Source organism: Theropithecus gelada, chromosome 14 (assembly GCF_003255815.1).
Source record: "Theropithecus gelada isolate Dixy chromosome 14, Tgel_1.0, whole genome shotgun sequence".
Lineage (NCBI taxonomy): Eukaryota > Metazoa > Chordata > Mammalia > Primates > Cercopithecidae > Theropithecus > Theropithecus gelada.
In genome coordinates this window covers 43863119-43879692 of record NC_037682.1, presented here as the reverse complement: position 1 = coordinate 43879692, position 16574 = coordinate 43863119, and the positions used below count along the sequence as shown (strand labels likewise).

The 16574-nt window shown below is 38.2% G+C and overlaps 1 protein-coding gene across 4 annotated transcripts in view; it reads left to right on the top strand.

Annotated features, from left to right (window-relative positions):
- The window catches only part of NELL1 (neural EGFL like 1), a 934168-nt gene that overhangs the window by 886456 nt on the left and 31138 nt on the right, over positions 1-16574 (top strand). For 3 of the 4 annotated variants that reach the window (XM_025356163.1, XM_025356161.1, XM_025356160.1), the window contains one exon: positions 2300-2440. The exons of the other annotated variant lie outside the window; for it this stretch is intronic. In XM_025356163.1, coding sequence (XP_025211948.1) covers positions 2300-2440 — 141 coding nt within the window. The remainder of the gene's footprint in view (positions 1-2299; positions 2441-16574) is intronic. 4 annotated transcript variants of the gene reach the window in all.

Below are 16574 nucleotides of genomic sequence, written 5' to 3'. Positions count from 1 at the left end.
ACATGTGATATGACCTGGTTATTTCCAGCGAGTTTCTGGAATCGTCTGTGAAAAGTACAGTTCTCAGGCAAAATGAGCTTCTCCACTACTTTTCTCATTTCTCAGGCAAGCCAGGGATTCCCTAGTGTCTCCGGGGAAGTTGTAGATATGTAACTGTCTGATTGTCTTCACTGCTTTTGCAAGACTCCTGTGCTATACAGATAACTTCTGCCCTGCTGAGTCATGGAAACTCCTTATCATTTCATTTTGGGAATAGAAATATCTGTGAATTGAAAAAATATTTGCACATCACTCACCGCTTCTGTTCTTCCTAGAAATTTTCTGTTGAATTTAGGGCTGAAGGAGTTACTTTATTTGATCAGATAATTTATCCTCCAACTCAGGTGGTGAAAGGGAAGTAGGTGTAAACTAGGACTTTTCCAGGCAAACCAGGACATATGATTGCTTTGGTTGAGATGCTTCTCTTTGTGTATCTCCTGATTTCCCAAAACGCTAACCATGGCTATAACCTAAAGTATTGTCCACAGCCTATTGGCAACAGGATCTGTGTTAATCATGACTAGTTTTTCTGAGAGCTTTGGAAATAAATATCAGAGGTAGAATTGGTTGCTGCATTGTTACAGAGAGTTATCCTTCAGCCTAACATAGAAAAGTCCTCTCTATAATCAGCCTTCTGTTTATATGTGTCTCTCTTGTTCCCTGGTATTCAAAAAGCAGTGGGCTGATTCTGTCATTTAGAATAAGCACTTTCTGTCCAAGAGCCACAGAGCTTAGTCATTTCTCTACTTGAAGTTTTAAAGTTTTTGGTGATCCAACATATGTCCCAGAGAACTTGGACCTTAAAAATTTGAGGTATGGCAATCTACATGGTGACTGGAAATTTATTTTCTGGGAATTTATAATAAACACACACACAGTCTGACTGCAATATCTGAAGATCCTATACAAATATTAGGCCCTGGGGACTGAGGGCATTTAGAAGTCTAAGGGATGATGTATGTGAAAAGATTTTATGGGCTGAACAATATGTGCTACAGAGGAAGAAGGTGGCATTTGAGTTGGCATTACACAGTATGAGAAACTATACCTTTTCTCTCTTTACTTGGCCAGAATGCCTTGAGATCAGAGTATCCAGTTTCAAACTAAATTAACAGCCTGGTGCACAACACAGGACTTGTCAAGATAATAGAACCAGGGGAAGCTGAATGCCCCTAAACTGATGCCTCTAACAGGGTCCTGTTAAAAGAAATTGCAAAGTACATTTTATTCATTATGGGTTAGATTCTAATGTTTAATAATTAAATTTATGTTCATATGAGTCCCATATTTCAGATATTTCCAAGAGAAGTCAAAGAAGATTCCCAGGCAGCGGTAGCTACATTCTAAGAAATAACTACTTGGAGAAATTCTGTAAGAATGAACTGAACCTGGTTGAACAATTGACAATTCTCTTTTCTGCAATGGTGTCAACCTCCTTCAGTGCAGAGTCAAGGCTTTGTGCTAGAAAATCTATACATGAACCAGGTATTTGGTGATTCTAAAAAGCCAGAGCCTAGAGAAAAACAAACAAATAAACAACAACAACAAAAAAAGCCTAGGAGACTTCCTTTCCTCAAGAATGAATGAAGAATGAGAATCTCTGATGGACTAGCATAATCCATCCATAGTTTTAAAAGAAATAGAACAATAGTTCCCAAACTGTGTTCCCTACAACACTAGTTTTGCAAGATATTAAAGATATGTCCAGAAAAGGTAGTTATTAGCTAAATAAATTTGGGAAACCATGCATATTATCAATATTATCCAAAAGCTTTGCAGGGCATATAATTATGACAAGTCTCTGGGGCTGTCATTTAAAAAATCAGTTTAATAATATTTAATCCAGAGCTTCCTGAACTTATTTGTTCATAAACATTTTCAAAGGACACACAATAAAATCTGGAATTGCCAATTTAGAAATGTTTAATCCAAAAAAGTCGTATATACCCAATACCAAAACTGTGCCAAACACCCTCAACTTAGTTCTTATTCAGAGACAACACAGCCTTTGAGTTAGGATTTTTTGTGACCATAAGCTCTCATTCATTGTTCAATACAAGAGAAAACATCCAAGAATGAAGCTTTCAATTCGTCTGAATTCTGGAAAACATGGGATTTGGTTCTTCCAGGTGACTTTCGTTGTAGGTGACTAAACAGTTTTAATTGATATGTTGACATGAGCCTGTTTTAGGCATTTCCTGAAAGGTTAGTGTCAAAAGAAATTAATATCCTGGTGGGCTTGTGTTTTTCTCTGAGGCAGATATTGATGAATGTTCAGAGGGAATCATTGAGTGCCACAACCATTCCCGCTGCGTTAACCTGCCAGGGTGGTACCACTGTGAGTGCAGAAGCGGTTTCCATGACGATGGGACCTATTCACTGTCCGGGGAGTCCTGTATTGGTAAGCAGCTTTCAGGCGTGCCCTCCAGCCACTCGGGCCTTTGCAGGAGGTGCAGCTTGCTTTGGTACTCTGTTCAGCTCCCAGTGTTATGACCATTCATTGGTTAAACGCATCAGTTTTCAAGTTTTCTCCCTCTACAATTCAGGGCTTAGGCCAGGGATCATGCAATGTGGTGTGCTAGAATTTTTATATAGAAACTGTGACAGAGGAACAAAGCCTGGGACTGTGTGTGATGGCTGTGTTCTTTCTAAGGAAAACCTTAGTCTTAATTATTTCTAAGGAAAACCGTGATGACTTACTGAAATTTTTGACAGTTTGAGAGGCAACTGTAGAGATGAGGAAATATTAAATAATACTGGATACTGGATTTAGAATAAGAAAGTTTAGTTTGAATCTCATCTCTTATACTGCAAATGTCACTATAGTCTCTCATCCTTCATCTGTGTATATGGTAAAAATGGGGTAACAATATACATATTATTAGGATTAAACGAGAATACCACCTATTTAAAAACTGCAAGATTTGAATTGGTGCACATATATGATACAGTTGCATTAACATTATTGTTGTTATTGGTACCACCATCATCTCTTGAAAAGTCTCCTTTATTGGTTGGGTCTCTCCTTGTGGTTCTGTTAAACACTGATCATGGGAAATTAGCAGATGGAATTATTCACCTTCAAGACCTTACAACTTTCATGAAAGCCACACAACTGCTCAAAAACATAACTGTTTCCACGAGAACCTTAGCCAATACAATTTTTTCATGTTGTGTCACCTCTGTTGAATTCTTAATGCTGATTTGGACCAACCTAGGGGGAAAGCATTCTGACCTTGGGTTCCCAAAGTTCAACTTGCTGAATTAGAAAGTGGGAATTTGATTTTGAAAATTTGTTTTCTCTGCTTAGGGTATGTGTGTGTGTATGTATTTTTTTTTTTTCCTAAAGGCTGCTGCTGAGATATAGTCAGTGTTTTTTCAACTTCTCCACTGATGTTGATGTAAAGCAAAGATGAATTACAGAACAATGGCCACGTGGCATGAATTATTCCCCAAAGTCTTGACATTAGTGTTGAGAGGCATGTAGTGTAGTTACTAAAAGCATAGACTTTTGGGCCAGATGTTGGCAGTCAAATTCCAGCTCTGCTGCTTCTGTTTACCATTGGAAAATTTTTATCTAGTCTGTACTTCAGCTATTTCATCTGTAAAATAGAAATAATGTTTATATCTTATTGAGTGTTGTGATAATTGAATTAATATGTTAAATGTTCAAGAAATGTTAGCTGTTATTTTAAATGTCACAGCATATTCAGCATTCTACCCCATACTCTTTTTCCTTTACATATTGCCAGGTACTTCTGTACATATGCAGCTCATTGTAAATCAATGTTATATGAATAGGAACAGCTCAAATGGCTATTGTTGAGGAATGAAGATAGAATATTAACATGTGACATTAAGCATGGTGACTAAAAGAAAATTTTTATTTTTACAGATCATATTTGACATCATTAAAAGAGGAGACTCTTAGATTTTTTAGTGCACAAAGGACCTTAGAGACCAGCTAGTTAAACCAATTTTATTTATTTATTTATTTTTTCTAGTTTTAAGTTCAAGGGATTCATGTGCAGGTTTTTTCCATGGGTAAACTGCACATTGCTGAGGCTTGGTGTACAGATAATCCTGTCACCAAGGTAGTGAGCATAGTACACAATAGGTAGCCTTCCAAACCATACCCTTCCCCTTTCTTCCCTCCTTAGGCAGTCCTCAGGTGTCTTATCTTTGTGTCTATGTGTATTCAGTGTAGTTAACCAGTTTTATAACTGTTAGGACCTGCCATGGGACGGCACACTTCTCTGCCTTTATGTACGCTGTTCCTCTGGCTGGGATGAAACATGATGATTCACATATGAATTTCATTTTCCTAAATTTAACTCATGTTTCACCAAGTCCCCATGAAGTATTCTTTGATGCCTCCCAAAGACTTGTCACTCCTCTCTTCTGCTAACTCTAGACCTTTTTCCTGAGTGAATGTTTCAGTAGCTTCACTGATACAATATATTTGCTCTCTGACTAGACTATGAGCAGCGAATGGGCTTTTTTCTTTTGTTTCTTCAGTGAGACCCTTTGGTGATGGTTGTTTAATAAATGTGAAAATGCAATCGTATCGTACGATCAATAAAGAAACTCAGTCTCAGAAAGGTGACACCTCGTTCCCAGCCACCTAACTGGTTTGGTTACAAGTTGAGGATCAGACCTAGGTCAAGGGGGAATCTAGGAACAGTTTCAGCTTATGCCTCTTGTTTCAATCTTACCCGTACAGCCCTATCACCCTCATAAATGTCCCTGGCACCTGTCCTGGTTCTCATTTCTCTCTAATATGCTGTGTGGCATGCCTGAAGGAGGAGGTGAAATTCCTGCACTCTCAAGGAGCCTCTTTCTTCATCTGCAAACTGATCCCTGTTTTGCAAAGGAAAACCTCAGTGAACTGGACTCCTCGGAGTTGGAGTTGTTTGGATTAGTGGCATTTTTAATTTGAGAATAGTCTGAATTTCCTTTCATTTCCACGTTTTTGGGAAAATATTTGTAAATGATCCTTCATAAGGACAGAAATCTGACCCTCACTTAGTATTTCTGTGGTAGTTGGGAATACTCTGTTGGTTCAGAATATTTCTTGGACAAAAAAAAAATGTAAGTCAGATAGTGATACTTTCTTATTATGGCCTTCTAATGCCTTCCCAATGAACGTAAAATAAATTTCTAACTTTATATGACCTTCATGGTTTTAGACAATATTGTTCCTGCCTGCTTCTTGGACTCATTTCCTGTGTATATATAAGTCTTTTTGATCTTTTCATGCCTTGAACATGACAAAAAGCTCATTCCAGTTTCAGGGCCTTTGCCTTTACTGCTCTCTGTCTGGAGCTCTCAACACCTCTCTTGTTGTATGTGCTGTGTTATTTAGGTCTCAGACAAATGTTACTTCTTCATGGAGACCCTCTGTGACTTTTCTCTGAAATAATCCTTCCCTATACTTTGTTATAATACTCTTGTTTATATCTTTTTTAGCATTTTTATTCACATGCACATGTGTGTAATATTCTCTTGCCACAAGTGTACAAGTTGTTTGTTTGAGGGCAGAGACCCTGTTTGCCTTTTACTACTCTACTCCCAGCCCCTAAGATAATATAGTCAAAGAGAAGGCATTCAGTGCACAGGTGTCAAATGATTGAAGGCATGGACATTCAAAACTGTATCAAGTCAGATTTATTTTCTATTTTGTTTGATATAACTAGTTGTGTTGTGTGGATTGTGGTGCATGACATAAGATGTTAAATATCACAAAACCATATGAGTCTTTTATTTAAAAAAAAAAAAGTTTATTATGAAAAGCCATCATACCAGCACTGCCTTGGGTCTTCTGGGAATATGGTTATGAACAAGTTAAGATGTCTGTTCTTGAGGGATTAATAACATGACATATTCTGGATCATAATAACATAGCTTAATGGCACTGAAAATGAGCACATCTGAATAAACCCTAAATAATATCAACCACTAATGCTTACATTTAAAAGAAATATCAGCATCTAAAATAACTCTTACAATTTTTTTAAAAGTGGTTTGCAACGTGTACTCAGCTATGTTTTTTTCTTCAGACAATGGCATATGTTATCATCTAAAATGTATCAGTTGAGGCTTTTAGAAGAATAGTCTCATGTCGCTCTATGTCACTTTTTGTCAGATGAGGATAATAGCACCTTCACTACTGATTTTATCCATTACTGTAAGCCTTGAATAATGTTGATATCATAAAGAACGGCATGCTTGCAAGGTTTATTTTATGAGAAAAAAAGTTTAAGATTTGCCTTTTTCTCTTAAAATATAACATATGATTGAAGAAATGACCAGTCCTAGTATTGCAGAGGTAGACAGAATCACTATTCTTGAAGGGCTTGTCAGAGTTAGTCTCTTCTGTCTTTGTCTGTCTCTTTTTAGCTTGTATATCTTTATAATGCCAGGAGAAAATAGTACACAAAAATTTGTAAATTAATATTTGTGGAAGAAGATGATGACAGTGATTTGTTGGTACTGTAGGGTACAATGCACTCTGTGCTTTGATGTACTGGTAGGAGTCAGTGATTCTCAGTTTTAATATAGAAGTTGTGAGCAATTGCTCTTTTATCTAGGCATAGTTATCTGTGTCATTTAGAAATGAGAAGTAATATATAATTAACAATGGCATGCATAAACAGCAGTACTTTGCATATTTTAAAAATAAGATTCAGACTTCTCGGAATGTCAATCAGTTTCCAAAATATTGCTCCCACAAATGAAACTTTATTTTCCTCTGTTTGCTAATATACTTTGCATAAATACTCGAGCCTACTCAAATTCTTATTCTGCTCTTCCCAAATCCTGCATTCTCTTTCCTCTACTCCTTTGCTTGTATGCTTTTGCCTGACTATCCTCATAGCCCATTTCCATTAGTTAAAATCCTGATGAAGTCTTACTCTGTAAAGCAGGGATTCTCAAAACTGTGTCATAGATTCATTGGAGTAGTGAAATGGGAGAGTTCCCTGTCCCCCTTTGCAGGACTTGTGACAAAAATGTGGCTTGTCTGATCACCTGCCATATGCTCCTGAACCCCTTACAGGAGGGGGGAGTACACAGATGGGCAGGTGCAGGAGCTGGGGCAAGCACTTCTGGGCTCTGGCCCCACAACAGCATCTAGGGGTGGGTGCCTGAAACTCCTGAAGCCCAACTGGGTGTGTGTTACAGTATGTTCAGATAGCTTTGCAGTCCATAGGCAGCTTAAGTATTAAATGGCTCAGTGGACCCTCTGCCTTTTCACAGAGGGCCAGTGCAACAGCTTTCTGTATCTCACGCTCTTGTCTGGTGTCCAGGAAAAATCAGATCACACACAGACTTGAAGGATGGTGAATGTGGGGTTTTATTGAGTGGTGGAGGTGACTTTCAGTGGGATGGATGGGGAGCTGGAAAGGGGATGGACTGGGAAGACGATCTTCCCCTGGAGTTTGACCGTCCAGCAGCCAGACACTCCTCTCTGAGTGTCCCCAGCCAAACTCATTTCAACATTCAGATGCTCCTTCTCTCATTCCCTGCTGCTCTTGCTGTTTGTCTGTTCATCTGCTTGTGGAGCCTGGGTTTTGGGGTTTCTATGGGTACAGGATACCCATAGATACCCCATACGGTGTACAGGATACCCATAGGGTGTGGTGGGCCAAAAGGCAACTTTTGGGTGTGAAAACAGGAATGCCTGTTCCCATTTAGGGCCATGGGTTTCCAGATTTGAGGTTGGGGCCTTTGCCAGGGAGCTGCCTTTTTCTACCCAGTATTTCCGTCTCCTGTCCATATCAGTAGCTTTTTAAAACTACCTGTAATGGGGCATCACACATCCTGGAGATTCACATTCAGTTGGTTTGGTGTGGGACCTAGATTGACATCATTTTCTAAAATTTGTTTAAATTTATTTTTTTTAATTCATAATATTTTTGCATATTTATGGGGTACATGTGATATTTTGCCACAACCATAGAATGTATAATGATCAAGTCAGGGCATTTGAGGTGTCTATCACCTTGAGTATTTATCGTTTCTATGTGTTGGGAACAATGCGAGTCCTCTCTTCCAGCTATTTTGAAATATATAGTACGTTGTTGTTAACTATAGTCACCCTACTCTGCTATCAAACATTGTAACTTAATTCTTCTATCTAATTAACACCCATTCCCCAACCTGCACACCACCCTTGCCAGTCTCTCGTATTGATCATTCTCCCTACCTGCATCAGATCAATTTTTTTAGCTCCTACACATGAGTGAGAACATGAAATATTTACCTTTCGGTTCCTGGCTGTATTAGTCTGTTCTAATACTGCTATAAAGAACTACCTGAGACTGGGTAATTTATAAAGTAAAGAGGTTTAACTGGCTCATATTTCCATAGGCTGTACAGGAAGCATGGCTCAGGAGGCCTCAGGAAACTTACAATCATGGTGGAAGGTAAAGGGGAATCAGGCTCGTCCTACATGGCTGGAGCTGGAGGAACAGAATCAAGGTGGGAGGTGCTGTGTACTTTTCAACAACCAGATCTCATGAGAACGTACTCACTATCATAAGAACAGCAAGGGGAATGTCCACTCCCATGATTGAATCACATCCCACCAGGCCCTTCCTCCAACACTGGAGATTGCAATTTGACATGAGCTTTGGGTGGAGACACAAATCCAAACCATATCACTGGCGTATTTCATGAAGTCATTTAAAAAAAGACTACAAGTGATTATTAGAAAGACTATTTGGCCAATGTAGAGAACTACTGTCATTCAGTTCTTCTAGTAATAACAATACAAATTTCTCCCCTCTTATTTTTCTTCATAGCCGTTTATTTGCCATTCTTTTATAGAATTTAGCAGATTAATGTTCTTAATTACATCTTTATCACCTACAGTACAATTGAGATTTTTTGATACATTTCTATCAATTAACATTGAATTAAATTGTATTGGTTGTGCTTTTTATTTAGTTATGAAATAAAATGATTCATTCACAATAAAGCCCATATTGTTGCTAGAGACACACTTAAAGATGACATACAGCTATTTTTATGGGATGGAACACCTGTTGGCATTCCATTATTATCTCCTTTATAAAACTGAGTTGGGTGAAACAGTCTCCCAGACTCTGGAGCCTGCTCTCAGGCCACTGTAAATGGCACAGTGAGGATTTACTTCTCAGAGTACTGCCGAAACCATGGTCACCATGCAAAGCAGTATGAAACAACCAGAAAATATTCCACAGAAATCCCTTGGGAAAGAAATTTCCATTTTATCTGGTGGCAAAGCAGTATGAAACAACCAGAAAATATTCCACAGAAATCCCTTGGGAAAGAAATTTCCATTTTATCTGGTGGATGTGTCAGGAATAATTGAAATGGCCTAAGAAAGATTTTGCTTTGACTGCTTCTGCTCAGTGCCTGTTTTCCATAGGAGTGGAGATAAAAAGGGATAGAACCTGGAGGTGCTCTATCTATAAATGTGCCCTCAGTGACAAACCTCACTGAAGGCGAGGGGAGTTATGAAGCCTTAGCAGGCAATACTGTGATGTAATGAGAGGCAGGTTTTAAGGACATAAGGCCTGGATTCAGTCCCAAATTGGCCTCTTTCTAGCCGAGCAGCATTTGGAAAGATATTTAACCTTTCAAAGCCTTAGTTTTCTTAGTGTGCATTGATTAAAATAAAACTTACAATAGAACTTTTTCTAATATGTGTTTTTATATGCAAATTTCCTGACAAGTATTATATAATAGTCAACGCTTAACATCCCTCCACCTTAGTTCCCTCACCTGTCACATGAAAACGATAACAGTAATACTAATAAGACATAACGTTTATTGAGAGCTTACTTTGTGCCAGACATTGCTCTCAGCAATTTACAAAAGCATCAACCTCATAGGCTGCTGTGGAGTAATCATGACAATTAAGTGAACTAACAAGGGAAAGCAGCATTCAGCACTTAGGTTTTAAGCATTCAATAGATGTTATTTTCATTAACTGAACAACTACATGATGTGCTAGACACAGAACCAGGTAATTTCATGTATTTTCTAATTTAATTTCACAATGACCATGGGAGGAAAGCCCTCTTACTGTCCCCATTGTAAAGGTGAAGAAAATGTGAGCTCAAGGATAAAGAGAACTTGTCCCAAATTCCACAGCTGATAAATGGCACACAGAAGTCATAATCCAGGTGTGTTTGATCCCAAAGCTTCTGTTCTTAATATGTTCACACTGTACTGCTTTCTGGAAGGGAGGAGACCAGTGATGGACTCGTAGCTAGGGGAGATGTTAGCCAGAGCAGTTGGAGATCGAAAATACAAGGCAAAGGAAGCATGAGAGAAAACAGGTGAGACCCAGATAGACAGTTACAGTATTATCTCCGTGTCATGAGCACTAGGAACTTATTTTATTCACTGGACTCAAGGGATGTGTTCTGGGGCCATCCGTCTGAGCCATGGGCAGGATGACTAAGTGACATGTTTTTGACAGTTAATCTGAAAGCACCTCAGCCTTGATAATAATACTGCTGGGATATCCACTGATGTGATTACCTTCTTTGCATTTCTGGTGATGTAATCCAGAGAAGAAAAAGGAAAGAAAGGGTGGGGGATAAAGAGAATGAGAAAATGATAGGCAGATTTTTAAACCAATTTTTTAAATGTACTTATTTATTTATTAGGCACTGCCTCTTAAAAGCAATTAGAGTAGTATATTCAAGAATCACATGTTCAAGAGTTATTTAAAATACAAATATTTGAAAACTAAGGAAAATATATTAACCAATGATAGTTATCAAAGATGTTCATAAATATCCTGGCAGTCAGAGCAAAATAGGAAACATGAGTATATAAATTATTCTAATTTAAAAGGAAGTTGCATACATAATCATCAAGAAGTAAAGTCTGTGCTGTTTTTTCTATTCTAGAGAAGAGACATGTCAGGGTGGAAAAGCACCTTAGTGGACCAGGGTATCAAACCAAGAAAGTATAAGAGACAAGGCATAGACACTAATCCCAGGACACTCATGGATTTTCTGTCTATGCTAAACAATAGGACCCACCCCACACATCAGGTATTTTTTGGTTAAATAGCATGCCACCTTTCTTTGATAATATATAGTGTGGTCTCATTACTTCAAAATTGTTGTTTTCAAAGAGCTTTACACCCAGTTTTATCAAAGAACTAAATTCCCTATTATTGAAGAGCCTTGCTTAAGGCAGATGCCACTTAGCCATGGAACTGTATGGACTCAATGTGAAGTAAATGCAAGCAAGATTTTGGGAATCAGAGGGCCTCAGTTGCATGACACAAAATTGCCACATGTCACTAAGAATTTCAGAAGGACAGAGAGACCAAGACCCAGACACCACCTCAGTATGGAATGGATATGGAAAAGGATCAGTATTATCAGGGTGCAGAATGGAGAGGTTAAGAACATTTTGCAACATCTAATAGAAATGGTCTTCCAGGTCCCCCAGAAAGCACCTTACACTGGACACACAGTTGCAGATGATAAATCAGGTGAGAAATGAGTCCCATCAGACCCCCTGGAAGCTTGCCTGCTCCTTTTCAAGTCTTGCCATACATAGATAAGCCTGGAGCTATTTAGCATGTGGGCTAAATTGGACACATTTTAGAGACTTCTCTGGGAAGACAAGTGCACCTCCTCAGTTTCGATGATAATCACTTCACAAAGTAACATCAGAATAGAGTGCATTACACTAGACTCAGGCATGACCCCAAGGTTCATTCGTTACCCACCGCCTAGCTAGGCTGATAGAGCAAACCTATAACTTGTTTTCTATGTATACCTTCTAGGAGTTTCTAAACATTTCTGGGAGTTAGTCTAACAGAACCTCAGACTAACAGTAGGGTCTATCCTGTAAGCTATTCCCAACCTGTTTTTTATCTTTTCAGCCGCAATGTTTTGAATATCTTCCTAATGGCAGCTATGACTATTCGTAAAGGAAAAAATAACTGCAACTTTGGACCATGACATGAAGCAATGCAGGCATATGGGGAGCCAGGGGAATTGCAATTCTAGTTCAGGTGAAGATCACTTGGGCAATAATGATAGGGAGAAAAATTAGAAAACTACTTTAAAAAACTTTCACAAGTATTGGAATGTTATTGTAAGTGTTATATCCTTAAAAATACCCTACAGTGGTCTTAGCACTAAGCTAGGTGCTATGTAGGATGCAGAGAATTTATACCAAAGGGACTTTAAAATTCCATGTTGAAGACAAAAATAATCAGCATACGTAAAACAACCAATAGCCTTCTGATATAGGTTATACTTTAAAATATGGGGTCAATGCTATAAAATATATAAGTAATTAGGAAAGGAAGTGATTTTAGAGAATATCAAAGAACAGTCATACCAGAATGCTTGGGGCTGATTGGACTTGGAGGATGAGGGGTTTAGGTATTTTATAGGTATAATAATAAAAGTAAATATTAATATCTAAGATTAATTCATTACTTCATGTTCTAGGTACTCTTCTAAGAGCTTGACATTTCTTTACTCACTTTATCCTCAAAACAACTCCACCAGGTAGAAATATTTATGATTTCCATTTAATGGATGAAGAGCCTTTATTTTATATTGTGAATGCTCTAAATCTATTTAGTCATAGAAACCTTTTCTCTCCTGGGCATCTTATGGATTTGGTTTCTATTATCATAGAATACACTAATTGAAAACTTGAGAATGAATATAGCCTGTTCTAGGAATTTATAGAAAACCGTATTTACTCAGTATCATTGAATAATGAGCTGTTTCAGATAAGGTTTTTTTTTCTTTTTTCAGTTCTGTGGTAAAAAATGATTGCATACACTACTTGCTCTATACTATCAGAATGTTTCTACTATCTTAACTTTGGTGTAAGGATATCCTTCCAATATATGTCTTTTTGTCTATTACCTTTTAAAAATGTGGTCATTAAAAATGTGAATCACTCAAAACAGCTGTTGATTATTGAGTGACGTTCTAGTGGTTTATTGAGGTACAGCTCATTGGTCCCTAAGTTAAATGTTCCCAGTCATAATGTTTTTGACAAACATATTTCTCTTTTACATAGATATTTTATCTTCTTTCCACACTGTCAAGCTAATCTCTACTTTTAAAAATGACATTTAGGAGGTTGCTCTCCTTTCCACTCTGATAAACTAAAGAGTTGGTTATGTGATGTCTCAGACAACAGGATCTCAAAGTCCCAGAAGCCTTTGGGGATAAAAAAGGATTGTGAAGCAGGATTTCATAAGTGCTGGATGACAATTTTGTATTCTGTGAATTGGTCTGGTGGGAGTTCTGAGAAAAGGAAGACATGGGCTGGGGACTTTAAGGCTTTATTGGAGAGATGGAACTTGAAGAGTAAAGAGTTGGGTAATACACAAGGAAAAGATGACTGTGTTCCCATAAAAAGGTGCTTTGTAGTGTGGTTATGGTTTTAGGGTCCTTTCCTCACTGTGAACTTCACATGTTTTGGAAAACAAGCCAGAGAAGCTTTTTAGTTTTCTGAACAAGACCTTGAAGTTTATATGCAAATTGTTCTTCGTAAGTTTTAAATGTCTTTTTCTTTCTTCCTGAATAGCTGGCAGTCTCAACTGAGTGAAAACAGAATGAGAGGGGGCATTTCTAAAAAACAGGGTTTCCTCAGATCATATTACTTCCTGTGAACTCAGTGCCCCTTGTAGCTTCAGGCAGTAATTTTAGAAGTATGATACTCAGACCAGCATCATGGGAGTTGCCTGGGAACTTAGAAATGCAAATTCTACACCACACTCTAGACCTTCTGAATCAGGAGCTCTGTGGGGAAGGGCCTAGTGATCTGTGTTTTAATGAGAGCTCTCATTGGTTGATTCTGAAGTTCACTGAATTTTGAAAATACTGCCTTGGGGTTTTCATTGAAAGCCCTCAGAACACTCTGAAACTGTGTGCAAGCTTGTGTATACATGTGTGCCTACATATTCTGGAGGAAATGGAACCATAGTGTTTCCTGGGATCTTGGCCACTGACAATGTGCGAACCACTGTTGAAGTACCAGGATCCAGCCTCAATGTTTCCAGTTACCATTCTAACTCTGATTTAACTTATAAGTATTTTCTTCTGGGAGATTTATAATTCAATCTCGGGGGAGATTCATTGCTTTCCTTTCTCAGTTTCTGAGCACTCCTTGATACTGAATTGCTGGTAGTTTCAGCTTCCTGCCTTTTTGAGACTCACTGTGAGCAATTGTTTCATTACAGAAACTCCTGGCTTGAATGTGTTAGAGCCAAAGATCATGTCTAAGCAGCAATTCAGAGTTCATTACTGATATGGTATGGCCATGTCCCCACCCAAATCTCATCTTGAATTGTAGCTCCTATAATCCCCCTGTGTCATGGGAGGGAACCAGTGGGAGGTAATTGAATCATGGGGGAGGGTTTTCCCATGCTACTCTTGTGATATAGAATAAGTCTTACAAGATCTGATGGTTTTATAAAGGGCAGTTCCCCTGCACACACTCTCTTGCCTGCCACTATGTAAGAGGTGCCTTTGTTCTTCCTTTGCCTTCACCATGATTGTGAAGCCTCCCCAGCCATGTGGAACTGTGAGTCAATTAAACCTCTTTTCTTTGTAAATTACCCAGTTTCAGGTATTTCTTTATTAGTGGCATGAAAATGGACTAATACGATTATCTACAATTTCTTTGAAATGAATATTGAATAGTTTTTTGTTCTTACTCTGAGATTACTCAAGCTGCTGTGAAATGTTTACCTGTGGGTTTATGAGCAGGAAATATTAAACTGTAGTACTCAGACCAATTAAAGCAGTGTCAGCATAAAATCACTAGTCATTTGTTAAAGGAGCATTTATTGAGAGGGTCTGGTCAGTGTTAGTCCCTGTACTAAGTCTTAGGCATACAGAGAGGAATATGACACAGTCTTTCCAGTCTGGAGTGGGGACAGTAGAAGTGGACAGGGATTTGTAGAGGCTGTATTGTGGACCAGCTAGATTATAAATCAGTTAGAAAAAAAAGACTCTAAGACAAAAGTGACTAACTTCTCATGGAGTGGGGATATTTGGGGATGGCAATGTATATGGTAATCTTTCACAGAAAATATATTTGCGCCAGGTCTATTGAATGAGAAGAATCTTTTCCAGGTGAAATACTCATTAAGGGATGTATTCCAGGAAGTGATAGCAGCCTGATTATAGATGCGGTCATGAAAGGAATCTAATTGTATTCCAAGGATGGTGAGATTTCCAGTGTGGAAGAAGCACCTGCTTCATCCACAAACCCTATATAGGTTTGACATAGGTGAGGAATAATTAGACCACAGCCTTGCAATAGAGGCGGAGACCAGATTGTGAAGGGTAGTGTTTTCTAAACTGAGGAGTTGCAAGTTTTGAATTTTATTTCATAAACCAGTGTTATATAATATTGTTATGAAAATGTGATCATTTGTAAAAAAGTCATGATTTTTAATATGCCATATAGTTACACAAATGTAATAGTACTTCCCATAAAATTTCAGATACTCTATCATAAGTGTATCAATGTGGTTTTCTGCATCTGTTTCTGCTATTCCTTTTGCTTCAAATGACTTTCTTCTGAAAAAGTGAAGCCCTCAGAATTAGCCAGCTATTGAATATAATCATTATCGAGCAACTACTATATGTTAAATGTCCTAAAATTCTCATATTGAACCTTCAAGTTTGGTACGAGTTCCTGCTTTATGGATAGACAAACGGAAGAACAGTGACATCTGAACTTTCTCATTGCCCTATAGTGAGTAACAATTTCTCAGCTGAGAAATTGTGAAAATGACTTCCTAAAACTGTTTGGGGACACATGTAAGTCAGAGATAGACTCAAATACAAGTTTCTGTCAATTCCTAAATATACAGTCATGGAGTAATTGAAACTGGATCATTTTCCTGCTAAAAAAAAACCCTCAGGATAATGAGAGTAGCATTATTAGACTATTCACTTAGCTTCTCTTCGAGGAAGAGACCATGGCAGAGCAATGATGCCATTGTAATTAATGGTCCAGGTGGTAGAAATACAGAGGAGTCAATAAGTGGCATTATGGGGTAAATGGTGAGGATTCTATCTACTCCAATAAATTGTAATACTTTTTAAATAGAGGCCTTGTTTTAATCATTTTATCATTGCCTTTTATAAATATTAAGTATCCTTAATATTTAGAGAATCAATGTGTAGGTTGTCATGTTGGAGATTGTATTAGTTCATTTTCACACTGCTGATAAAGACATACCCGAGACTGCGACAATACTAAAAGGCAGAGGTTTAATGGAGAACTCACAGTTCCACCTGGCTGGGGAGGCCTCAAAATCACGGTGGAAGGCAAAAGGCACATCTTACTTCTCAATAGGTGAGAGAGGGAAGTGAAAGCGGAAACCCCTTATAAAACCATCAGTTCTTGTGAGACCTATTCACTACCATGAGAACAGTATGGGGGAAACCACCCCCGTGATTCAGTTGTCTCCCACTGGGTCCCTCCCACAACACATGGGAATTATGGGAGCTACAAAATGAGATATGGGT